The 27266-nt window shown below is 41.7% G+C and overlaps 1 protein-coding gene across 2 annotated transcripts in view; it reads right to left on the reverse strand.

Annotated features, from left to right (window-relative positions):
• Nucleotides 1-27266, reverse strand: part of TRIM24 (tripartite motif containing 24) — a 103442-nt gene that overhangs the window by 15336 nt on the left and 60840 nt on the right. Inside the window, exons 4-12 of one of the 2 annotated variants that reach the window (XM_084787613.1) lie at nucleotides 26506-26638; nucleotides 23437-23553; nucleotides 17237-17351; nucleotides 13288-13434; nucleotides 12027-12144; nucleotides 8291-8457; nucleotides 4427-4600; nucleotides 2006-2176; nucleotides 106-241 (exon numbers count right to left, since the gene is read on the reverse strand). In XM_084787613.1, the coding sequence (XP_084643739.1) occupies nucleotides 106-241; nucleotides 2006-2176; nucleotides 4427-4600; nucleotides 8291-8457; nucleotides 12027-12144; nucleotides 13288-13434; nucleotides 17237-17351; nucleotides 23437-23553; nucleotides 26506-26638 (1278 nt within the window). Of the gene's footprint in view, nucleotides 1-105; nucleotides 242-2005; nucleotides 2177-4426; nucleotides 4601-8188; nucleotides 8458-12026; nucleotides 12145-13287; nucleotides 13435-17236; nucleotides 17352-23436; nucleotides 23554-26505; nucleotides 26639-27266 lie in introns of both variants that reach the window. The other variant, XM_084787612.1, reaches the window with a different exon arrangement.

The raw sequence follows: 27266 nt of genomic DNA on the forward strand, positions 1-27266 counted from the left end.
TTAACCGCTGAGCCATCATCTCTCTAGCCCCACAACCTTTAATTATTACGAGTAAAAATATAAGTAAAAATTGAAAACAGTTACAAATCCAAAAGGTGGCTTTACCTGCAAGGCCTGGAGATGGCACTGATGAATTTGGTGACTGCACCGTTCTGTTTGATGGAGGTCTTGGCTGGCCATGATCTGCACTTGTATCCTTCCTTGCAATATTATCCAACATGATAGTACTTGAACAATCAATCTTCCAAGAGAAGAAATTATTTCAGGGCAAATTAACTTTGCAAACTAAAAACCACTTTAATTTATCAGTAAACTTAAATCCTAAATACTAACATGCATGTGTGCTTGCATACACGCATGCACGCATGCACGCTCTCTCTCTCTGACACACACACACACACACACACACACACACACAAGAAATTTAAGAAGTTTTGTTTTAAATGCAAATATTTCATCATTTCTAAATACACAAAGTTTCCCAAGAACATACACAATTCCTTCATGCATTTCTATGCTCTATCACTTGGGATTCTGTAGAGAACCGTGTCCTATAGTCAAGGTACAGACTGCACATAATGAAATAATACAGAAAAAAGAGGCAGAAAGAAAAAAAACTAATTTTCTATGGACTCTGTCTTTTATGGTGGTGAGACCTGGGGGACAGAAAGTAGAAAAGGTCATTTGTATTTTAATATTCTTAGGTACTACTTTAGTCATAATTTTTAGATGGTGCATAAAGGACTGGGTTTCTTACTCGCCCCCCCTCCCCACCCGAAACAGGGTTTCTCTGTGCAGCCTTGACTGTCCTGGACTCATTTTGGAGACCAGGTTAGCCTCGAACCCACATCGACTGCCTGCCTCCTGAGTGCTAGGATTAAAGGCATGTGCCACCACCGCCTGGCTTTTGAGGACTGGGTTTCTTAATGTAATAAAAATAATTTATATCGTGGAATAATCTTAAGAACAAGAAAAAATAATATTTAGACTAAGCTTTCCTTTGGTGTATACATTGATAAAATACACTCTACCTATTTAGAATATATACATTATAAAAATGGAAATGCCTCTAATAAGATCAATAATATAATTATTGGGAAATATAATTGATCTCAACTTGAAAAAAATAAAAATAAAAATTTCTTTTGTAACTTAGATATGATTCCTCCCAATTAAAGTATGTAAAAATACTTCAGAAATGTAAATGTACATCAGGACATTGAGATTACCTAACCTTGCCGGGTAAGAAATGGGAAAACAGGGCTGAAGAGACAGCTCAGCAGTGAAAAGCATTGGCTGCGTTTCCAGAGGACTGGGGTTTCATCTCCAGCACCCAAAAGGGCTGTAACTCCAGATCCAATGGATATGATGCCTTCCTTACGGCCTTGGAAAGCAGGCAGAACAGCCACACACAGAAATAAAACAAAATACACAGCCATGTGTGCAGGCAGAACACCCATACACAGAAATGAAATAATAATTAAAAAAAAAAAAAGGGAAAACAAATGTGTGGGGAACGATCAACAGAACACTGTTATTTTCTGCCCTTAGAAAACCATTCGTCAAAGTCAGGAGCACATTAACCAATTTAAATATGCAAGGACCCAGAGCAAACCCCCTGCTGGTGCTGGGCTCAAGTGCTCAGGTCTGGTGTTGGCTACTAAGGAGCTGGCCTCTCCCACCCTGTCCTGGTCTTGAGATTCTTCTGAACTCCACAACTAGTCTGGACTAACCCAGCCTCCTTTCATTCTACTTCCCTCCTCTCCCAGCATCCTTGATCCTATGACGCATCTTCGGTAAACTTCTTTAACGTCAGAGCCCAGAAAAGCATTCCTTTGTATGTCTGAGTGTTCATAATTTCTAGTTTTACCCACATTTTATTTCTAAAGACTAAACCTAAACTTTCAGGAACAGCTGATACACCAATAAACCCACCTTAAACTAAATTCAAATTTACCACTAACTTTCAAAGGAGGTAATTAGTATGGATTTTGCATAAACTTACATCTGGAAGAGATGGAAGGTTGTAAGAACCTCCCGGTGCACTCAGGTCGATCATGGGTGAACTAAAAGCTTTCCCGTCGTACCCTGCTGCGCTTGTGATTGTTGGGCTGGAAGGAGTGGACGAGGAGCTGCTGGCAGTTGTGGGCGTGGCATGTCCACTGCTGATCTGCCACTGGAGTACCAAGATGAGACATGTGAACAGTCACTCTTTCAGATATCAAGGATAGAAGACACAGTCTGTTATTTCAGCTCAATTTTTATTTGAATAGAAAGAACAGGGCAGAGAGGAAGCACAGTCTATGTGTGCATGAACACGTGTTTATCATGTCAAAAAGTAAATAAGCTTTTTTTTTTTTTCTGGCAAGGAATAGTTAGCATATACCAGAAAACCATCTCACATTCTTGTAAAATATATTTACATAATATATGAAATGGACAAGAAATATAAGCATATAAAAAGCAACTTCAAGGTAAAACTGGGGAATTGAAAATGTATTTTCTTTTATCCCTACCTGGGATGTCTAAAAAATAACTAGCCACAAATTAGGGCTGTCAGGTTTTTATACTCTTCTTTCTTATTTTTCACATATGAACAAGTAATTAAGTCTTACTGAAGAAAGCCTTCTCATTCACATTAAAAGCTAAGATAAACATAAGCAAAGGTAATGCCAGGCATGCTGAAGGATACCAAGTTCAATCATGCAGTTTGTTGCTTCAAAACCTACACAAAATAAGGTATAGATAGAGAGTTAGAGAAAAAGGCATCTGGTTAATATGCACTAAGGCAAGGGAAGCAAACTGTTCCCTATAAGATTATTTCAATATTTGGTATATTTGAAAAACATGAAGAATCAGATTATGGGGTGGGAGGAAGACTGAAAGGGATGCCCAGGCCATTCAGCAGGAAAGCTGTCCAAGCCCACTGTCATTTACCCATGCAGTGACACTGGAGAGTGATGCTCTTACACACAGAACCATGACGCTACACAGAAACACGACGCTGGGTGTGAATGCCATCTTCAGCACCTTCACACTCAATACCTTTATCTTATCCCTATATCCCCTCCTCCCCTTCAGAGAAGAATGAGCCATAGTTGCTGAGTATCTTTCTAGGGTTTTCCCTATGTGTAAGTTAAAACACATACAGAAATGAGATAGTTTCTCACAGAAATTAGGTAACATGGTAATTTCTTACTAGCTAAAAAGTGTATTTATTACATGAGAATGTTATGATTTGGTCAATTTATGCATTAAAACTAATGTCTGGGGTTACTGGGATAGGACAGTGCATAAAAGCAATTGCACACAAGCCTGACAACCTGATGATTCCTGAGACCCCCATGGAGGAAGGATAGACTCTTACAAGCTGCCCTCTGACCTCAAGTAGCAATTGTACCAAATGCCCCACACCTTACATCTTTGACAGTCACACAATAAACATTTTTTAAAAGTACATAATATTTGTAAATCTAATTCTCCAAAGCATTTCTCCTAGTTTATTTGCTCATTTATTAATTTATGCTTAGGTTTTTGTCCAGAAATATTCTAGAACAAAATTTAAGAGTATTTACTGAAGCTTGCATACATTAGACTTTCTAGCACTATCCTGCGATGTGAACTCCCACCGAACTGTTTCCACCTGCCCGAGGAGCACTATGGGCAAGATGTTTCGTATTTCCTTAGAGATGCAGCTTAGCACACAACACCAATTCGGTCTTGAGACTTTCTGTCTTGTGAGCACTTCTGGTGATAGTGATGAGAAATGAAGTCTGTATGCTGAGCCGTTCAGATACAAGTTCCACAGAATGCCAGCAGAGGCGCTCTTGTGCGGCACAGCCTTGGGCCCTGGCTCTGTCACTCTTGTTCAACCTTAGTTCTTGGTACTGTCACTGGCAGAAGGCAATAATCTAGCCATTAAAATCTAATAAATGAGGAAGAAGAGAAGCTGAACGCTTGAAAGGTGCCAGGTGTTTTTATTACACTAGGATAACTCTCACCACAACTTTGCAACTCTTTTTTTTTCTTTTTTAATAGCTAGAGTGAGATCTAAAAATAATGTACTTGGTGAGGTCATAAATTAGGAAAATAAATAGAATTTGATGCCAAGCAACAATGTAAACCTTTACTTATAATGATGAAGTAGAAACAGGTATGAGTTTTAAAATACTATTAAATAAAACCTGAGGATGTTAAATCAAGCCCTGGTTACATACACAAACACAGAATATGTAAGGACTCCTGATTAAAAAGCACTGAGATGTGATTTCTTACCTCTGTCTCCATAGATCTGTTTCTAAGCACACTCTGTAATGTTTACTCATTTAAAAAGGCAAGCAAGCAATCTTCACCATCTACTGCTTACCTGTAAGTTCACATCATCTGTAAGTACAGAAAAAGCAACTGCAGAGAAGGGAATACACACCTGTTTTATGGCCTGTTGAGCCAAAAATGCCATCTGTAGGGGGTTGGGCTTTACTGTCTGTCGTGGTATATTCTGGCTTGGTGGATATCTCAGCTGCTGAGCATAAGGAGGAAGCACTGGTCCATTGGGTTTAGGGTTGTGATTCTGAAAGTTTATTAAACGTGGTGGTGGATGCTAGAAAAAAAGAAATGAAAGCACTGCAGTAGCAACGGCCTGCTAAAGAGGCCCAGATCTTTGCTGTATGAAATCCTAAATGACAGTAGCTCTGCCAGAGAAGACTCACTGAGTCCACAGGACGCACCAAGGCATGGGGCGGAGGAGGTGCTGGCGGCAGCATTAGTAGCCTTCTTTTTAAAGGGGAAAGGGAAGGGAAGGGGGGATGAAGAGAAGGCAGGCCCGTGACCTGGTAGGTGGGGAAGGCTGGGAGAAGCACGTCTGCGGCATCTCTATGAATACCATCTTCCAGCCGAGCAGGCTACCAAGCCCCCAGCTCACATCTTTGTGACCACCCATTGTCTTCACAGCTGGGAATTTATTGCTTCTTTGTTCAAGGTACCATAAATGCACATGCTGAGGACTTTTAAAAGGAAGGAATTCTTCTTCCCTCATTCAGAGAAACAAGTAGGCCCTTATAACCTATAAGGCTTATGTAGCAACACCTCTTTGACATGTGAAGGCAGACAGCTTTAAAGTGTAACTCTGCTACCCCCGACTGCCAGAGGTTTTTCTGATTTTGTAATTTATTCTACTCTAAATTAATTGCTTAATTTTTTCCCCTTTCTCCACTGAAAAACAGATTTATATACTGTTTCTGGACCAACTGAAACTCCAAGGTGAAGAGCAGAAATAGCATTAGTGAAAAACTACAGAGAGGAACAAGCCAGAGCCCTATCAACTTCTTGATTTTCCTATAAAACTTGTGACATGAGGGTTTTAAACCATGAAAAAACAAAAATTACTGAGGAATATAGTAGAGATTGTCTAAATTTACTGAAAGAAAAAACATACAAAATGATTTTTAAGGGAGAATTTTCTGTCATATCAGTCTCTTCTCAATAACTGCTCAACACAGTGATTCAACCCCTGCCCCCCGTTCCCCTCCCCTCAAAACAAAAACAGACACTTGATGCTAGGATACTAGGACTACATGCTCGCTCTGACGACCACTGAGAAGCTTCCAGGTGAGCACGGGTAAGGGAGTGCTCTCCCCGTTCTCTGAACTGCTACAGTTGGGTTAACTTATGAGACTGTTGTGACAAACCCAAAAGACTATTAAAAATCAGAAATGGTCTTAACATAAATAGTAAAACTAGTGATCTTTGCGCAAATAAAATAATTCATTCAAGAATTACAGGATGAAAAGAAGGATGGATAAAACACCTGAGCATGGTGAAACTGCAGGCACGGGCACAAGGAGAACAGGCTACAGCATGTGTAGTGACAGTGTGTCAGTGCTCTCTAATGAGTAGGTAGCTCCCCCGCGTGTGACAGCATGGACGGTGCAGCACTAAATTAGCACTCTATCAAGTCTGCTCCACTCACTTTGCCACGTGCTGTCACCTAGCACTTTAAGACCGCCAGTGACAGGGTTAATCTTCAGAGGAAGAATTATGGGGCTATCATGTAAGTGACTTTTACAAGCACAGGCTTTCAATCACCTGCCCACAGGGGCAAACGTAGAGCACGGGCTGCACAGAGCTCCACATGACGAGACGCACAAAGACCCACCTGCTTTCAGACAGGCAGCACACTAAACGTTTGTGTATAAAAGCTGGTAGAAAATGAAAATACTAAAAATAGGAAGAGGATAAACTAATACACAAAAATAAAAATGAAAAGGTTGAAATGACTGTTTAGCAGAGCAGTGTTACAGAGAAGTAGGAAAAAGGACTGGAGATAATGGAAGACTAAAAACACCACATGAGCAAAGTTGTTAAAAGTACTTCTAAAGGCTGCGTGTGGGGGCGTGGCCCTGGGGGTGGGGGCAGAGGCAGGTGGATCGCTGTGAGTTCCAGGCCAGCCTGGTCTACAAAGTGAGTACAAGAAAGACAGCCAAGACTACACAGAGAAACCTTGTCTCAAAACAAAACAAAATGAAACAAACAAACAAACAAATAAAAAACCCCAAAACCAAACAAACAACATCCCCCCCCAAAACCCCAAACTTTCCCCCAAAGTTCTTCTAGGTTAGAAAATTAAGTTGTACAGTAGAGACTTTATATAAATTATAGTACTAAATAACACAGATTGAAAATCAAAAGCCAACTTCTGGGAAAAGTAGGCTTAAGGCTTGGATGCTATTTCTGTATGTCATTGCTTATGTGTATAAGCAACTTCCTTTACATAGTTATTAACTGCCTCCGTTACTTCTTAATAGATGTGTTGAAAGCTAGTGAAGAACACGTGCATTAGCATGTTTTAGGGCCTGACTTGTGTCCCAGCACCACAAAATGGGCAAATAACAAGAAAGGTACGTAAGGCTATAATTCTCAACCAGTACTGAAGAATTCTTTGAAGGGTATTTCAATGTCTTATTAAATTGCTATTAAAAAGGCTATGCCATTTAGATATTTTTTTCATGAAGAACCACATTATATATACTGGTGTTGGTAAAACAGTAGTAAAATAAAGTTCACCCTCCTAATTAACTGTTTCCTTTTTATCAGCTATTCTTATCTGTATTAGCCCCTTTTTCTTTTTCCTTTTGTTGCCAAGACAGTTTGAGCTAAGCTTTGTCCTTAAATGCAATGAGAAATTTTAGCATAGTTATGACCAATGTACTTGTCTTTTATGAAACTCTAGTTCATTTGTATCATTTACCAAAATAATTATAAATCCTCTGTCCAAACAGGGAGAAGATAAAATTAACTGAAAATCAGAAATTCTATTAAAGAAATGGATGGGATTTCTTACCAAGCCTTTATTCCTCTATATTCATCCATATCCAACCTGAGCAAGATTGGCTACACTACTTAATAAACGTACAGAGAATTAAAACTAGACCAGAGGGACGGAGAGGTGGCTCAGTGGATAAAGCGCTAGCTAAGTGGGGAGACTTCAGATCATCAGAACCACGCCTCAGCATGTGGAAGGCAGAGGCAGATGGTCTGCAAGGCAAGCTGGCTAGCTAGACCACTGAGCTCCCCAGTGCCTCAGTAAGTGGAGTGAACAGCAGTAAGGGAAGACGCTGATGTCACCCTCTAGCCTCCACATGACATGTGCATGCTTACCTGCACACACGAGGATACATACACATACACTCGTTCACCACACTATGCCAAAAAATAAAAGGACTGAAAAATGACAAATTACTACACATCTAATAATAGTATACGGATGTGCTTAGGAAAAATTAAAAAGACTAAAAAGATAGGATTCTAATGAGCTGCTGTCCTAGTTTCTAGAATGTAATGTGGTTTTAAAATACTGTCTCCAAAGAGATCCTTAAAGTACTGACCAATTTGATGCACCTATATGAGAATTAGAGGTACACACTTTTCCATCCATCACAGGCCTAAGTTATTTGGGAACATAAACATTTATCTCTTGCCAGGACTGAATGACGATGCATGGAGGTAGAAATAGATAAAGCAAGCAAATCATTAACTCATTTCGGAGTTGAGCTAAAAACCAGGTATTAGACTGAGGGTCCTTTAATGTAGTCAATTTTTAGTCAGTGTGGAGGGTCTTGGTTACTGTAAGTTGCTCAACACAATTATACTACAGTTATCTAAGTTAGGACAGGCCTGCTTCCAAATTTACCTGATGAGAGATGGAAGGCTGCTGGATGGGCCCCTGCATTCTAGGGTTTGGTAAACCCACAGGTGCTGGCCTCCGTTGCACCTGTTGCCTCTGAGCCATTACCTGTTGCTGCATATGCTGGAGTCGTAACTGAGCTAGGCTGATCTGTGTTGGGAACTTGGATAACTGGTTGGAAGGTAAACCACCTGGTGGCTGAGAACTCTGTTCCACGACAGGACTCTGCTTGGGCATTTGTGGCTGGCTCTCTTTATCCTCGATTACTAAAGAACCTAATTAAAGAGAAAGAGAAAAGAGAAAAATGTTTGATAATTGGTGAAATACCACATTTTATACGGCTACTGAGTTGGACTTTAACTGTCAAAGAATTTGGACAGGACTCCTCTAACTACTAAAAAAATAAAGAATCTCTATGAGGTTTTTATTTACAGTCTATAAAAACTTACCAGAGAGAGCTAAGTGCTAGCAGGATCTTGGTAATGTTGTTTTTATGGCCCATCACTGGCCTTACATTTGTAAATACGATCCTCCTACATCTCCTCAGATACGTGAAGGTCAGATAGCCTCTATGCTTAGAGGCAATTTAACAGATGCTCTGGTGTTGCAGAACAGACAGGTAGCTACATGGCAGGTCATAGCAAGTGTAGTCCAGTCAAGTCTAGATAAGGCTGGGGATCTACCCAACTAAAGGCCTAAGCTTTAAACTTATAAAAGTCTCTGTAGGGATTTCTGAGGCAGGCAGCCAGGTGCCTCAGGCTTTGGTAGAGGTGAAAGCCTTGGAGCCCAGCTCAGCTAATGCTGAGCCACCAGATCAAAGCAGGGGTGGCAAGATCAAAGCCATGGCCCACTACAGTGAGAGAGCCCAGAGCCAAGATAGCTGCTCGTGGGAGCTATGCTGAGCCCCTCTGCCCTCACTGTAGCCTTGGCTGTAGCAGATGGCTCACTGTGTCGGCCAGCAATAGCAGTCTGCTCCAACTGTGATGGCTCCCAAGCTGCTGTGCTCTGTGGCCCGTTGCTTACCCCAAGCTTCAGCTATCCACTGTTTCCCTCACCCCACCCCCCCACTCTGTGACTCTACCTTCCCCAAGCTTTGGGGAGTCCACTGGCACCCCCCACCTCTTCAGCCTACCACAGCCCTCCCCCCAAGTGCTATATCTAGCCCTTGAGCACCCAGCCACTAAAATTTCAAGTGGCTAGGTTAGTTGCCAGTCCTTCCTGCTTCAGGGCCCTGGAGACAGGAGACAAAATGGCAGCCTCTATCACTGCCCCAGTAGGAGCTGCCTGCCTTAGCAAGCCTACAATCATTGGAGCTGTCCATGATGGTGACAATCTTTCCTGCTTCAGCCTTCTGCCTTCACAGTGGAGTCTTTGTAAAATTTTGGACAGCTTGTGAACTTGATCACCCATCAAGGCAGAAAAACGGCCAGATCTCTGCCCGGGAAAGCGCCAGCAGGCCAGCCCCCAAGTAGGACTCATTCCAGATTATGCTAATTTGGGATAAAAAGTCCCTGAGTGGGAGAATTGACCAATCTGTGAACAGGAAAGACCACTAATCCCTGAGTTTCCGGCCAGCTCAGGACTTGATATCCTACCAATTCACACTCTGAAAAGCCCTGCCCCAGAAAGCTCCGCCCCCTGAGAAACCCTATATAAAGGCCATGTTTGTTCATTTGTCTACTGTCTTACCCCAGGAGCAGAGGCAGCCACTCCTAGATTCATCCCTCCAATAAGTCTCTTTTAAGACATTACTGTCTGCTGTGAGGAAGGAGCGGAGCTCAGGTTCCTAGGCTCCTCAGCTCCTCAGGGTGGGGGCAATTCTCCTTGGGAACTACAATGGCTGGAGAAGGTACAGAGCTCAGGTTCCTAGACTCCTCAGCTCCTCAGGTACTGGGGCAACCCTCCTCTTGGGGTTGCAATGTGTCTGTTGAGGAGGCTTCCTCTCAAGAACAGTGAGGTTCCTGGGCTCCTGTGCCTCAGGATACCCTTGGGACACTGTCCTACACCAGAGCTGCGAGGTGCCTAGGCTCCCATGCCTCAGGGCTGGGATACCTTCCCAGCCCTCGGAATAGTGGACATCTTCCACCTGAGTACCAGAAGGCAGGGCACTCACACACAATAGGCTCTCTGTGTCACTATTTACAACTGGTGGGTCTGACAAAGACCCATTATAAGTAGGGTGAGTCAAAGTGTTTGACTCCAGTTTCTGCGTATACATCGAGAAGCAAATGGCTATTCACGTGTCTCAAATTGACCTGTAGGGGGTCTCTGTGACCTAGCGTCCTGTGATTCTCTTTTGTTCTTCCTTGTATGGATAAGATTTGTTTAAGCCTATATCCTTTCACAATGTACGATGTGAAGAAAGCAGTGGCTCCTTCTCCAGCTGTTTTTCCCTTTTCACATATAATCTAGTCTTGGGGATGAGAGAACACTCAAATTTAATGATTCTAAAACAAATCTAGGAACCCAAGATGCCATCAAAGGAAAAACTGGTTATGGAGAAACAATGTCTAGGGAACCTTTGAGCTTTTGTTTCTATCATTTCCCTGTGAGAAACTGAAGAGCAAAAAAATATTTTTACTCATTTACCAGCACAACAAGGAAGCTGAGTTTTAACTTTTGACTGCACCGTTTAGCTACTTCCTAATGCTACCGAGATGCTATTCTCTGACTCAATGAGCTCTAATATTTATGACTGAGTACTTCTCGGTAAGTTATCCTTTGACTACTTACAAACACACTCCCTCTTCCTCCACCCCAGTCTGTACATTCACACAATTTATAACTTGACCAGGTAAGGAAAAGATCTAAAACCCCAAACAAATAGGGAGGTAATGGACAAAAGGGAGGAAAGAGAAAAATCTTCTGTAAATAAGATAAAGCAATTGGGCCACTAGGGACCTGAGCAATGGTTTTAAACTTAAACTGCCATCCAACCTTCTGATGTGGTGACACAGTGCTGTCACCTACAAAGCTCATGTTTGCAAAGTAAGAAATTGATTACAAAAAACAAGACTGGGAAAAAGAAAATTGCATAATAATTTTACAGTTTTGTGCTGGGTCGGTTGACTACACAGCCAGCTTAGGCTGGCCTGAGCTATACGAGCCCTTGTCGTACCCTACCCCACCCCCACTACAAAAAGGGCAACTTAGGCTAGAGAAATAGCTGAGCGGTTAAGAGCACTAGCTTTTTTGGAAGACCCAAGTTCGGTTTCTAGTACCCACATTAGGCAGCTCACGACCACCCTGTAACTCTAGCGCCAGTGACAATGGCCTCTTCTGGACAACACAGGCACCTGTACACTGATTTACATACAAACACACAGGCACAAAGGCAACACACACACCATCCTAAGCATTAAAGCCCCCTTATCACACACAGTCAAAGAGAAAAGAATTCTGATATATGGAGGTATACAAACAGAATTCTTGGGGCTGAAGAAATGGCTCTTCTAGTCCCAGCATTCAATGGCAGCTTACAACATTCTGTAATTCTAATTCCAAGAGGATTTAGTGCCTTCTGGCCTCTGTGGGCACTGCACACACATGGTACACAAACATACATTCAGACAAAACTCCCATATACATTAAAAACAAAAACAAAACCACAAACAGGATTCTACTGGGAGAGGGAGGGTTCCTAAATCCTGAACTTAGGTATCATATCGTCTCAAAACAATTGTATATATTCATGCATCTGTTATCATATGCAAATATTAATGACATGCTGAAAAAAGTAACTGTAAAACAAGATAGTGACTAGCAATGTTATACTGAATAACATGTCAAGATCAGCAAACTTTCTAAAGCAAAATGTAGGAAAAAAATGTACATAATTGCATACCCAAGTTGATAATATTTTGGGCCCAGAAACTAGGATCACAGTGAAACTGGATCGTGTTATTGGTCACAGGAGAAGCATCACACCTTGCCCGAAGAAGGTGCCGTAACCGGTATGTAATCTAGAAAGAAGCAGGGAAAAGCCATTAGTTTATTTCTCAGGCAAATAAAGTGTTACATACATACCTAAAACAGTTTCTGGCATGTGTGCAAACAATCACACTTGGGTTATAAAAATGGTCATGCAAGTCAGGCATGCTGGTGTACTCGAGGCAGAGGCAGGAGACTCTGAGTTGAGCACAGGCTGGTCTACATAGCTCCAGGACTGCCAGGGCTATTAGCCTGCTTGTGTCTGTGCACCATTTTCATGCCTGGTGGCCCCATAGGACAGAGTAGGGTATTGGATCTACTAGAACTAAAGTTGGGTGTGTGAGTTGCCACGTTAGTTCTGAGATCCGGATGCAGGTCCAGCCAGCACTCAACTGCTGAACCATCTCTCCGGCTCCTCGGCTCTCTATTCCTTTAAAGTACTCAGGTCTAGACTTAGGGCACTAACAATTACAGAGACTACAAATGAAACAGAACTAGGTCCGTCTGCAGGAGGGTTCTCCCCACTTCTCATGGCTCCTTACACAGCCATCTGAGAATCCCATGCTATCTTACATTACATATTTTTCTCTATGCTACAGCCTCCAATACCTACTTTCTTCTTCCACATTAGTGTCCTAATTCTTGACAATTTCAATATTCAACTAGATGCTGGGGCCAGCCTGGTCTACAAAGCGAGTCCAGGATAGCCAAGGATACATAGAGAAACCCTGTCTCCAAAACCAAAAAACAACCAAAACCAACCAAACAACCTCAAATATTTTGGTCATTTGATAAAAAGCAATTAAGAATGACTAGATAATCCATCTCTGTGTTTTGTGTTGCTGTTTTTGGGGGGGGGGGCGAGGGGAGTTAGGGTGTGGGTTTGTTTTGTTTTGAGACAAGGTCTCACTATGATCCCCTGGTAAGTTTAGAACACAATATATAGATCAGGGTGGCCTGGCTCAATCTCCCCAGTGCTGGGATTAAGGCAGGCGCCACCACGCCTAGGTCTTTTTCTTTTTCTGACAGTGTCTTGCTATGCTACCTAGGCTGACCTTGAACAAGAGAGGTGCTCTCCCTGAGCATCAGGAACTCAAGGTGTGCACGTTTATTTCTCCTCACCAGCTGCCTCCCCGTATACACTACAGACTATTAGACCCTGTGCCCCACCTTACCAGGCGCTTGCTGTAGAGCAGTGCTGTGCTGCTGCCGCTGGAGACGGCCCACTTAGAAAAGTGCATGACATGCTCTAGCTGCTTAGAGAGTCCAGCCACTTCCTGCTGCTGCTGCATGAGTTTCATACGATGGTCTTTTGCAAGACTCTATAAAAACAATAATTTCAGAATTATCCTGCACATTCATTTCAACGGTTACGTTCAGATAATCGACTCAGAACAAGAACCACCCTGTACTCAACTGACAGTAATCCCAGATGACCGTAAGCACTTTCCTTCCTAACACCAAGGGTCACTCTGAATGTAATCAGAGCACAGCCTTAGTGTTGGCTCCATCCTTTGTCTATAAGTCTGGTTTTATCCTGGTCTCTATGTATGAATCTTGCCAAATTAAACAAAACAATGACAAGGGTTAACTATAATACTGTAAATGTTAAATTTAAAACACACAAGTAAACCAGACATACCGTCCAGTTATCTACTGAAATTACCAGTTCATCCTATGATTTAACTAGTGCACAGTTCCACTTTTTAGAGATTCTAGCTCCAATTGCAACTAGTCTGTACCCAGAATCATGCCAAGTGGTAGCTGAGACATATCTTGTATTTGGTATTAAAAAGAAAATCAAGTTATTTGTCTTGAGAGTTACTAGGAGCCAGTAGATAAGTAGATACTATTGTTAACGCATAAAATGCAAAAAACGCATATTGTTACCAAATAAAAACATAAAAACAGAGCATGGTTTCATTGTCGACATGGCACCCCTCCCCAACAAAAAACTGGGGTCAGAATTCAGACTTTCTCCTCAGAAAAGTATACTTAGGAAAGAGACAGAATCAAAAATGGAAAGCACCATATTTGGGTTCTTTAAAGGTCTTTATTTAAAAAGACAAACACAAAGCCTCATCCACAGCCTAGGAGAGAATGAGAAAGATAACAGGGTTTTCTATTAGCTTAGAGCAATTAGGAAAATGGACCGAAACTCTCACTATCTGCCCTCATCAGTTCTGTTGGGGCAATGCACACAGCTGCCCTGCTGAGCTAAAGGCCAATGGCTTCGTAGCTTCTACCTCAAGTCTGACTCAGACAAGATAATTTACCTAATAGCAGCACTGACTTCTGAAAAACTGCAATGTGTTCTTGGAGTGGAAAAGAACTTTTTGAAGACTTGACAAGATTAGAAATTGAGAATAAGAAGCTCTTGTGTCTTGGTTATCCAAAACAGCAAATAAAATTGGCTCCATTCATTTGCTTCCAAGGTGAATTGAGAGCTGGGTGCAGTGGTGCACACCTTTAATCCCAGCACTAAAGGAGGCAGAGGCAGGCGGATCTCTGTGAGTTCAATCAAGGCCAGACTGGTCTACAAAGTTAGTCCAGGACAGCCAGGACTACACAGAGAAACCTGTCTCAAAAAAACCAATCCCCCGTGCCCCTCCCCCAATAAAAAAGGTAAATTGTGGGCATGAGGACTTGAGGCATATTCAACAGGTATTATGAAATTTTCAAGTCGAAGTTCATCAAAACTAACATACGTTATCATAGACTCTAGGGCCTCATCCTCACTTTTTAACATTCTTCATATAAAGAAAGCCAAGGCATGCTCTAGATGTACTCAAATTATGTATGTAGAAAAGGGAAAACATCAAATTCTGCTTACATGTGCCCATTTTTAAAATAACAACTGCAGACCCTAGAAAATCCAGTTACCATAACTGGGCACTGATTCCTTCTACCCAAGCACTTCCTCACTAACCACAGCTCTCTCCACAGTAGCAGAACCATGAATGGCCATGTATTCCTAGCTGGGATAGGACTTTCTGATAGAGATCTTATCAACTGATCAATTATGAACTGAAGATGAAACAGATTTTTTTCTAGTCTCTATTTCAAATCTTCCCATACTAACACTCTTTTTGCTCTTGTGCTTAACTTCTTGACTCTAAGTTCTTTCTCCCTGACATACTCCCTGACACACTGAAGGAATAACTAGACATTATACAGTAAGCTCACATAGGATGTGAACTGTAACCTCACAGTATTTCAGGTCATACATGGACTTCTGCAGTTGCCTTTCATGAACTTAAGGAAGATGAGTCAGCTGGCACATGGTAGCTCTCTGAGTTTGAAGCCAGCCTAGTCTACAGAGTGAGATCCTGTCTCATAAAAGGAACTCACAGAAATCTCATCTGCCTCTGCCTCCTAGGTGCTGGAATTACAGGCATAAGCCACCACACATATTTTACCTAATTTCTCAGAAGGTTAACTAAATGCCATGCACTACTAACAATGGGCTATGATGAATGTGCCGTTCAGTATTTTTATCATTGTGCAAGCATCACAGAGTACACCTCCATCAACAAACACAAGTGATCATGCGATGGCAGAGAATATAATCTTTAGAGGTCACCATTACAATTTTCTACTCACAGGAACAGCACTGTATGTTGTAAAAACTATTTGAAAACTAAATATCGCAAACAGTGTACGTGGTGGTTTCAATAGGAATGGCCCCCATAGACTCCTGTGTTGAATGCTTGGCCCATAGGGAATGGCACTATTAGGAGGTGTGGCCTTGGTGGAGGAGGTGTGTCACTGAGAGTGGGCTTTAATGTCTTATAAGCTCAAGTCTGGCGAGTGTGACTCTGTCCCTTCTGCTGCCAGTGGGTCAAGATATAGAACTCAAACTTCCTTCTCTAGCACCATGTCTGCTTGCAGACGACCCTGTTTCCAGCCATGATGATAATGGACTAAACCTGTGAAACTGTAAGCCAGCCCTAATTAAATGTTCCCCTTTATGAGCGTTAGTGTGGTCATGGTGTCTCTTCACAGCAACAGAAACCCTAAAAATGACAGTATTTTTCTAGAAAATGCTGTGTAACTCCATCTTCCCTTTGGTGATACAATGGCTGTTACTTCAGTGAATGTCTAAGATGAATGATGGACATTTGCATAGCGCTCCAGTGAGGTTTTAGGACACCCTTAGTGTGTAACAACAGGGCTATAAGCAGGTGGCCACAGGAGCCATCTGGCAAAAGTGAGCATGTGGAGTCACAGCCCCTGCCCCTGCCCTGACTCATCACAGCCCCTGCCCCTGCCCTGACTCATCACAGCCCCTGCCCCTGCCCTGACTCATCACAGCCCCTGCCCTGCCCTGAGTCATCACAGCCCCTGCCCTGCCCTGACTCATCACATCCCCTGCCCTGCCCTGAGTCATCACAGCCCCTGCCCCTGCCCTGACTCATCACAGCCCCTGCCCTGCCCTGAGTCATCACAGCCCCTGACCTGCCCTGACTCATCACAGCCCCTGCCCTGCCCTGACTCATCACAGCCCCTGCCCTGCCCTGAGTCATCACAGCCCCTGACCTGCCCTGACTCATCACAGCCCCTGCCCTGCCCTGACTCATCACATCCCCTGCCCTGCCCTGAGTCATCACATCCCCTGCCCTGCCCTGACTCATCACATCCCCTGCCCTGCCCTGACTCATCACATCCCCTGCCCTGCCCTGACTCATCACAGCCCCTGACCTGCCCTGACTCATCACATCTCCTGCCCCTGCCCTGACTCATCACAGCCCCTGCCCTGCCCTGACTCATCACATCCCCTGACCTGCCCTGACTCATCACAGCCCCTGCCCTGCCCTGACTCATCACAGCCCCTGCCCTGCCCTGACTCATCACAGCCCCTGCCCTGCCCTGACTCATCACATCCCCTGCCCTGCCCTGACTCATCACAGCCCCTGCCCTGCCCTGACTCATCACAGCCCCTGCCCTGCCCTGACTCATCACAGCCCCTGCCCCTGCCCTGACTCATCACAGCCCCTGCCCTGCCCTGACTCATCACATCCCCTGCCCTGCCCTGACTCATCACAGCCCCTGCCCTGCCCTGAGTCATCACAGCCCCTGACCCTGCCCTGACTCATCATGGCCCCTGACCCTGCCCTGACTCACCTCCAGCTGGTGCAGCAGGGCTTTCCCTTTCTTGTTTATCTCCACCATCAATGTGAAGATGGCAACTTTGATATCCTGTTCCACCTGCTTTTGGTTTTGATTTACTTCAATTATTCTGAAAATGAAATGAGAGAGAGAGAATATGTAAAATTATGGCAGATTTTTCAAGTATTTTAATTTGTTCTTTTAATAATTCAGGTAGACCAAAATGTTTTTAGTCTTTAACAGTTCTTCTATCTCCATGTCCTGTTTCAATTGTCCTGAAGAGAAGACATTATAAACAATAATTCAGTTAAACAAAACTTGGAGAGTGAGTACATTTTAAAGAACATTGTTTTAAGGAAATGTGTCATACAGAAAGAGCAATATGCTGACTTAAAAAGATACCAGGGAATAGACTACAACTAGAATTTATAGTTAAGAGGAAACAAAATTATGACCAGGAACAAGTTCTGTTGTGTAAGTGTGATGCTCTGATCTCAGGTGTCTGAACTGACCAAGTTTTCACCATACTGGAATAGAGAAGCAAAAGACAGTAATAGTTTACTTTTCTAAAAAGTTCAGATGTTAAAGTACTTTCTGTGTAAGCATGAGGGCCAGAGTTCAGATCCCCAGACACCCACCTGTAATTTCTGCCTGGGAAAAGGAAGACAGGACCGCCCCCCAGTGAACCAGCTAGCAATCCTAGATCTATCAGCCAGCTCTGGCTTTAACTGAGAGACCGCCACCTCAATGACTAAAGTACAAGAGCAACAAAGGATGATTCCTGACATTAACTTCAGCCTCCACATGTTACATTTGTACATGCACATCAGCACACATCAGGAGACCATATACATGCACACACCCAACACACATGAAAACAGGGTGGGGGTGGGAGGTGTCGTCTTGAAATAAGCAGCTAAATAGATGAACAGGAGAAAAAGCATCAACAGGCTTTAACATTAATTAAAGTACGGTTAGAACAGATATACTAATGAGATTACTCAGAAAACGTTGGGGGCACAAAGATCTCTGCACCACAGCTCACTAGGGAAACCAGAAATGTTAATCATGTATTGGGTAGCTCCTCAAAGAAGGAAAGACCTGTTTCTCGCCCAGAAGGCCAGAAGTGGAGATTGTTAATGACCTTTTGCTTTCTGTAGAGGTAGACTTCACCAAAGTCCCACAGGAAGGTTATCCCAAGTTCTCCCTCCTTAGACCTTTAGTTTCCAGTTAACAGAATCCATCCTTAGGAGAGCTGTCACCGTATTTTATGGCCTGATGACCTCGATGCTACCTTGGTCAGAGGCCACACCAGACTTTTAGAACAGAACCCGTGTTCAAGGTCACATGTACTTTGCAAAGGAGTCTCTATGTAGTTACACCTTAAGTTTTTATGGTGCACCTGGAACAGGAATGATTGTTGCCCAGAAACTTTTTCCCAAATTTGATTGTATTTCAATATGCTGGCAATAAAGTGCCTGGCATCAGACTTTAGAAGTTTAATCCAGTTTGATAAAGTCAAATTGAACCAAATTTTCATTCTCATTTATTCTAAGTTGGTTTCTCTGCCTGGTGTGACACCTGTAGGGACACCCTCAAGAAAGTACTAAATTACATAGAAGTGTGTATGTAAGTTGAGCTGAGAGGCTCTAAGTCAGTGTTAGTCAGCTTACTAACAGGTTTCTCCTAGACAATAAAGGAAAGTAAACAGAATTGTACTTGACTCAATTAGAATAGAAATTTGCAGAAGTTGTGCTCTTATAAAAATCACTCATTAGGGTGCTTGTTCATTAAAAGTCCCATCCTCTTCTTAGAAGAGGCAAATTGTTATCAAACCGCCTTGAAGACACCACCTTGTAGACAGTTGCTTTTTTAAGACACTGGAGCTGGGCTTCTCTCCTCTGTGAAATCATGCGACTGCATAGAAGAGTACAAAGTTTTTAGTCAGGGTCAGACGCCTCAAGCACTACATAGGACCCAGTTGTATGCTTAGGATAGTTTCTCCTTTTCTGAGTGTCTAGTTGATTCCTTTGTTGGCTTGAACTACTTACTGTTTTATGAAACAACTTTTTTTTTTTAATTTAGAGAAAAATGGAGATAGATAAAATGGACAGAGCTAAAAAGTAGCATCCTGCATCAGCCCACTGGAAAAGCTTCCAGGAGGAGACACTTGGTGTCTATGCACCACAGCCCTGTAACTACACACAGCTTCCTTCCTGCCTGCTCCTCCCACAGCCACTCTAAAACTTAACATCAGAGTTGAAAAAAAATACTGTTATATATTCAAGATAATTGTTTGAAATCAATATTGCTTCAGAATTAAGGAAGTTAGATAGGTATACAATTGTTTAAAACACACTCAAATCTTCAAGTGCTACAACAGGATGAAGGAAAATTATCATCATATTTAAATCAATACCAAAATTAGTACTGTAATCTTCATCTTTTTGTAATCAGGCTGCAAAGAAATGTAAGTGGGTAAAGATATATTTTGGTGACAACGCACCATACGCAAGAGATTTTAATCCCTAGAAAGAAGAATGGAATGACAAAGGGAAAGGAAAGGGCAGTTAGCACCAACCTAAAGATTCTTTAACACCAAAGCCTCCCACACAGCAATGCTACTATTTTAAGGAAGAAAGAGACCCAAATTTGTAAGCCCAGGGCTTGCAATGTTTAAGAAGGAACACCAGAAACTCAAGGCTACATAGCAAGTTCAAGACCAGTCTAAGCTACAGGTAAAATTTCTCAAAAACAAACAAATGGAAACACACACATATGACTATTGAAAACATAAAAACAGAGGCCAGAGGGCCGGCCACTCTCCACTATGATGATCAAGTGTGTGGTGGAAAGATGGGCGAGACACAGAAACGGAGTGGTCTGTGCACTGTGAAGAGAGCAGGAAGCAGAGACTCCAGGTAGTGAGGAACAGCCTGCTGTGAGAGGCCTGTGCCGCTGCGACCTGAGGCCACAGTGACGACGGGCCTGTGCTGCTCCTCAGGGCCATGTCTGAGTCCGTGTGGATGTCTATGGCCTGTGTTACAACCAAAGGCAGATGGATGTGGTCTGGGCTGCCCCCTGAGGCCATGTTGGTGTCCCAGGGCCAGGCTGAACTGGCTCGACTCCTCGTCCCTTGTCAGGTGCTGCACAAGAGAGAGCTGGCCCCGGGTGGCATGGGTGTGGGAGAGCTGGTGGGCTAACCAACTCCCCTGCCACCCAGGCCCAGATCCTGAAGAACCAAGGCTGCAGGACTTCCACGACACAGGGCAGCAGGAGGCTATCCATGAGGAAGATGGCCCTGTGTCGGCCCAGTGCTGCCAGTGCAGCAGAAGCCAGAGGCCTTGACCCAGACCAATAACTCACTGCAATGAACATTTGCAAGTACAAAAGGATATAACATGTCACACAATGTACAGGAAAAAAAAGTTTTCTTAAATTTTTAACTTTTTATTTTCTTTCAGTAAGGAGGTTACAAGGATGGAGGGAAGGTATGGAAGGACTGGGGGAAAAGTGGGGTTGGGGTACATTATGTGAAAAATCACAAAGAATCAATAACAAATTATAAAAAACAGCAAAAACAAATTTAGGTAACTCACAGACTCTGCTTTGAAGATTTCCTCCTATCAAAAGCTACTATAACCCTGAGAGTAGAAAATGTCAAATAAAGCAAATAACAAAACAACTCTACCCCCAAAACAGCCACAGTGGAACACAATTCACAGCCTAGAATCACTCTATACTTCCACAGACAGAAGTTTTCTACAGAAATGCCAAAGTAATTCATTGTAGATAGCCCAGTGTTTTCAACAAATTATGTTGGAAGAAGCTGACACCTGTATGTTAAAAAAGAAAAGTTAACTTGACACATCATACACATGGTGGAAAACTCCAAAGAGTAACTTTCACAAGACAATTTTAATTGAAAATTGTTCTACAACTGCTACTTTTGAGCATCACAGTCATTCAATTTCTCAGCTACTCAGAATCAAATATTAAAGCTAATTGTTCTGTTTATCAAAATATACTAATTAGAATATGATGAAGAAAATTAAATTTGTTAACTTGAGTTTTTATATAAATTAGAAAAGGTTAAAAGCAGCAAAAAGGCTGAAATAGCTGTTGCTCTGGAAGGGGACCTGGGTTCATTTCTCTGTACCCACATCAGACACCTTCCGCAAAACGTCTCCAGGGATCCGATGCTCTCTTCTGGCCTCTGAACACAAAGCGTGCAAACACAAACATACAGATAAATAAAAAATAAAAATGAAGCTGGGCGTGGTGGCACAGGCCTACAATCCCAGCACTTTGGGAGGCAGAGGCAGGAGGATCTCTGTGAGTTCAAGGCCAGCCTGGTCTACAACGCTAAACGGAGAAACTTTGTCTTGAAAAATCAAAAATAAATATACAAACAATATAAGGTGGTAATAAGAAAAATGAAGATACAAAACACAAGGTAACAAATAATATGATAATGACTTACACAGTGACAATAAGTACACTAATACTGGGACATTGGAAAGTGGTTAGGATACATTTGACTATTTGTTTTAGGGAAATAAGGTAACAGAATTATTCTAACAACAACAAAACCCCCCAAACACAACAAAATACCCACAAAGGCAGAGCATGTAGAGCTTTGTGAATTCAAGGCCAGTCTGGTCTATATAGTGGGTCCCAGAACTTTACAGTGAGATCTTGTCTATAAACAAGAAATCCCACAAAACTTTGCTTCAAAACAAAACAAAATAAACCAAGATCCCAAATGCTCCATCACTAGCTGTTTCCTAAAACAGTTATAAGAACAGATTATGATGATTGGCTTTAAGCAAGATGAACCACACAGGCTGACACGGGTTTCTCAATGAATACTACTGAGATGCACACAGCGGTCTCTCTTATTCAAGGCCTTTCTACTCCGCACTTCATCACCTGTAGAAAGTACCAAGTCACACAAGACGACAAAAGAAAGAGGACATGGTATTGCTTAGTATGCTAAGGTGGAATGTCGCTGTCTGCAAGCGCTCCTTCATGGAGCAGAAACGGCTTCCCAAGTAGTATCTAGAAACAGACAAAGAGTAGTGTTGTGTAAGGGTTTTCTTGAGACTGAAACATTCTATTCTGCAAGGAAGCTCCGCAGGTGGGTAAACAACTCAAACTAGCCTCAGAGGTTCCTGGAACGGCTGAGGTTCCTTAGGTCCCTCCTTGCCAGAGTGAGCAATAAAAGCTGAGAGTCCTCCTCAGACCACCTGGAGCTGAGCTGAACTGAGCGGCCAAGGAGACTCTCACGAACTGACTTGCAAAGACTCTGAGATCAGACCAGCTGCTTGGAAGAAGCAGAACCAGGCCCAGCTGCCTGTAACAGGTTTAGACTAACTCAAGTACCTAGAAAGGACTCTCTTCAACCTGAGCTGCTTGTAGGCTGTGCAGTGTGAGCCGTCACCCATCCTAGGGTGGGCTTTGGTGGGTAAGTAATTTCTGCTCCAAAAATTAACTCCTCACTCACAGTCTCCTAAGTAACCCCAATAAAACTCCATTGTTCGCCAAACTGGGCCTTGGTGGTGGTTTTACCTCCAAATCTGGTACCCCCAATTTATGATCTTTTCTTTGTTATTGTTACATATTTATAATATATATACAATATATGTATGCATATCATATGTGTATATATGATATGTCATATATGTATATACAGATATATACCTAATGTGTGTGTATGTTGGTTTCTCTATCTGGGATGCAGAGACATGTGTTGTGTCTCCTTAGGAAAAGTTTTGTTGTACATCAAAGTTTAGTAATGCCAACTCTCTGTGCACTAAACTTCTATCCTGTGTGACTAAATGATCTGGGCCAGGGAGGCATCTCAAATACTAACAAACCTAAAATCAGCAAGTAAGTACATAATTAAGCATTAAAATAGTTACATTATTGGCAAAGCTGTCTTTTTCTCAATCTTGAAAAAAATTTAAATTAGAACACACCAGATGACCATAAATACATACCAGATAAACGAGCTATTATAATACATTTTTATTTTACTAGTGAAGACACTGCTTTCTAACTCAAAATTTCTGAAAAAGGTTTACCAATCATGAACTGTTTATAATCCAAAAACTTATCTGATATTTCACAGTGAATTAAGGAAAAAAAATCTGGAAATGTAAACACTTACTACATGTAAATGATTTATTTATAGACTCATAAGTGTAACTTACCTGTTTTGGATCTGATTTCCTGTATACTTTATATATTTTGTCTTTTCCATCAGTTTGGTGATTAGAGTATCTATGATTACTTTTTGATTCTGAAAAGCTTCTTCTATAAACTGATATCTAAAAAGAAATAATAAGCAAATTACTTTACACTAATATCTATGTAAAAAAGTTCAAAAGTTAAAAAACATAAAAACTAATAGGATAGAGAACATGGACTGGAGAGATGGCCTGGTTACGAGATCTTCCCGGGCAGCTCAGAACTGCCTGTAAGTCCAGTCCCAGGGATCTGGTACTTTCTTCTGGTCTCTGTGAGGACCTGAATCCACATATACATATATACACAGACACTCCCATGAATAAGTGAATCTAAAGAAAGAGAAATAATGTAAAATGTATTTAAAGAAAAAACTTGGAAAATACGGAATATAGGCTGGCAAGATGGCCCCAATGGGTAAAGGTGCTTATTGCCTGGGAACCCTATGGCAGGGGAGAGTCCCCATAAGCTGTTCTCTGACCTCCACACACATAATATGGTATGCATGTATGCACATACATGTACACCCACAAAGTTTTAAAAGCAGGTTGTCCCATCTGCTCAAATTAGTTGTGTCAAAAATGAAGAGCAAACATTGAGATGAAGCAAGGCAAAAACTTATTTTATGGCCAAGCCAAACTTGCAGTCTCCTCAAAAGTAGAAGAGAGAAGCAGCCCTGACCAAAAAAAAGCAGGGGAGCCTTTTTATAGCCATGCTCTGACCTTTGAGTACAAAAGCAGAATTTCACAGTTAGTAATTTAGTTAGCTATTTTTATGATCGTGGGAAAAAGTATATGTTGCGGTGTATGGTCAGCCTGTTCTTGGAACATACCATGAAACAATGGAAACCATTTACAAGGCATAAATCACAAGACTATAGAGAAAGAACAAGTCAAAACACAAAAACAAAACCCAAAAAATTCAAGTTGAACTTTTAGCTTGGGATATGATTAGAGAAAAACACCATAGGGAACAATATAGAAATAAATCAAATTCTAACACTATGTTTAACTAGGAAAAGAAAGAAAAAGTGGAGTCAGCTAGCTTTTAACAAAATTATTACTCAAGAAAGAAGTCTTTAAATACTCTCTATTTCAAAAGTGTAGTAAACACCCAACATTTGTAGTTTTAGAGGCTTAAATAACTCATCTGACAGATGAAGCAAAAAGCAGCCAAAAGATTTATTAGTAAATTTGTTAACAGAATAACTATTTTGGGACTTTGTAGGCATGAAAGTTTGCTGAGAATAAATAAACACTTTCAAGATCATATCTAAACAGTAAGTAGATTTATAGTAACCCACAAAATTATTCTTTTGGAATGAATGGGGGAAATCATTTGATACTGTACTTCTTGACAAAGCCTTGCATGACCTGTAACATGACATAGCACTAAGTGTTGTTATTAACTTGGAAGACAAGATGGCTGACTCTACCAAACTATAGAAGAGAAGCCTGTGAGGAGACAGGAGGGTACACATCACAGAAAGAACTTCAGGGTTGTCAAGTAGGAGGAAGCTTATCATTATCCCTAAGCCAGAAAACCCAAGCTCCACCCTGAGCCCTACATGGAAGAGGGAAAGAGCGACTCCTGTAAGCTGCCGTCTAACCTCTACATGTGTGCCATTAACAGCTTCCCCTCCTCCACCCCTCAGCATAAATAATGACATATTTAAAGTGATGGGCACTCGGGAAGCGGAGGCAGGCGGTTTTCTGTAAATCTAAAGTTATTCCTATCTACAGTCAATGCCACATGGTGAGAACCTTTCTCAACTAAAATAAGTAACATTTCTAAAGTACAAAAAGAATAACGGGACTTGATACCCTATGAACATATACAGGGGGAGGTAATCCCCCTCAGGAACAGTCATAGGGGAGGGGAATAAGGGGAAAATGGGAGGGAGGGAAGAATGGGAGGCTACAAGGGATGGGATAACCACTGAGATGTAACAAGAATTAATAAAAAAAAAAAAAAATAACGGCAAACTTGTAACTCTTTATCCAAGAAACACATTCTTAATGTAAAGTGAAGGTAAAAAACTAGGGGTGGTGGTATATTCCTTTAAATCTAGCACTAGGGAAGCAGGCAAGTGGATCTCTGTAAGTTCAAAGTCAGCCTGGTTGGTCTACATAGTAAGTTACAGAACAGCCAAAGCTATATAATAAAGACCCTATCTCAAAAAAGGTGAAAACTATTTCAGACAACCTGGAGGGCTCTGTCTTTGATATACCATCAGTAAAGTACCCTTAAAGTGCCGTATTTTCCAGCATATAAGACAACCCCCAACGTTAACTTTTCCAGTTAAAATATAGAGTTTGCAGCCTAAGTCTGTTGCACAGGGTGTGCGTTGGAAGAGGAGTAGTCTTATACAGTGAATATATTCTCCCTCCCTCTATATTTTAAAAGGAAAAGTTAAAGCTGGGGGTCATCTTATATGCTGAAAATATAGTAAATGAAATACTGAAGGAAATAAAGAATAATTAAAATCATAGGTAGAAGCAAAGTTAAATGACTACTGACTTAGGCAATAAAATTAATGTCTTGGTGTATAGACCATATACAGTATAGTATAGGACATATTTATTTTATTTTATTTTTAGTATAGGACTTACTAGGAGACAAAAACTGTGTTCTAATAAGGTTCATATATAATCTAGGAAGAAGATAAGTACAAATTAACGCCAGATAAGGTTGTAACATCTAGAGCTGTCAGGGCTAGTGAGATGGTTCAGCAGATAAAAACACATGCTGTGCAAGCCACACAACCTGAGTTTGATCCATGGAACCCAGGTGAGAGAAGAGGACTGGCTCCCAGACATATACACATGGAGACACATGTGGACACACATGAACAATAAACTTAATGTTTAAAAAGCCAGCCACAACTGGTGGCACACAACTAAGGAGGATCTCTTATGAGACCAGCCTGGTTTATACAGTTCCAGAATGTACAAGGCTACATAGTGGCTGGAGCAGCAGTACTCTGCAAGCCACAGAACAGGCGTGCTGCAGATCTGAAGAGAAGATGCTGGTACCTGTGCTCTTTATGTTCTAGCAGCTGGCAGTCCCGGCATGTCAGTTTATCACATGTTTCACAATAAAGTTTCAACTGTTCCTTTTTATGGAACGGGCAGAACACTGGTCGCTGACTGGTCACACCAACTGCCTCTGCAAATACAAAGCAAAAAGAAAATTGAATAGTAAATCACTGTGATTAGTAAATCATTATTGGTCATTTCTACTCAATTCCACTGATGAAAGAGCCTTTAATCTATTCAGTTAATCACTACTGCATTCCAGATTTTGAAATATTAAATATTCTCAAGGCTGGTGGATAAGCCATCTGCTCCAAGCCTGATGAACTAAATTCAATCCCGAGGACCCACATGGTGGAAGGAGAGAGAATGCCCACAAATGTCTCCCACAGGGTGCCCACACATATAAATAAATCAATCAAATAAACTGTAAAGAACAAAAACCTCACAAAACACTTTTGAAGCATTTCTTGAGGAAAATGGATAAGATTTTTTACTTTAATTAAAGAGCAATTTAAATGGTTTGATATATAATGAAAATTTTTGATTTATATAATTAGAAGTCTTGATAGTCCCTATGAGTATAAACTAACTAAATGTTTTATATCTCAAATATGAGACAAGTGTATCAAAAAGTGTGGACTGGGGCTGGAAAGGTGGTTTAAGTTAAGAGCACTTGCTCATCATCCAGAAAACCTGGGTTCCATCCCAGCACCCACATGCAGTACCCACTCCAGCTCCACAGAGCTGTCCTCTTATTG

The sequence above is a fragment of the Acomys minous genome (genome assembly GCF_964271855.1).
Source record: "Acomys minous genome assembly, chromosome: 6".
NCBI classification, from domain to species: domain Eukaryota; kingdom Metazoa; phylum Chordata; class Mammalia; order Rodentia; family Muridae; genus Acomys; species Acomys minous.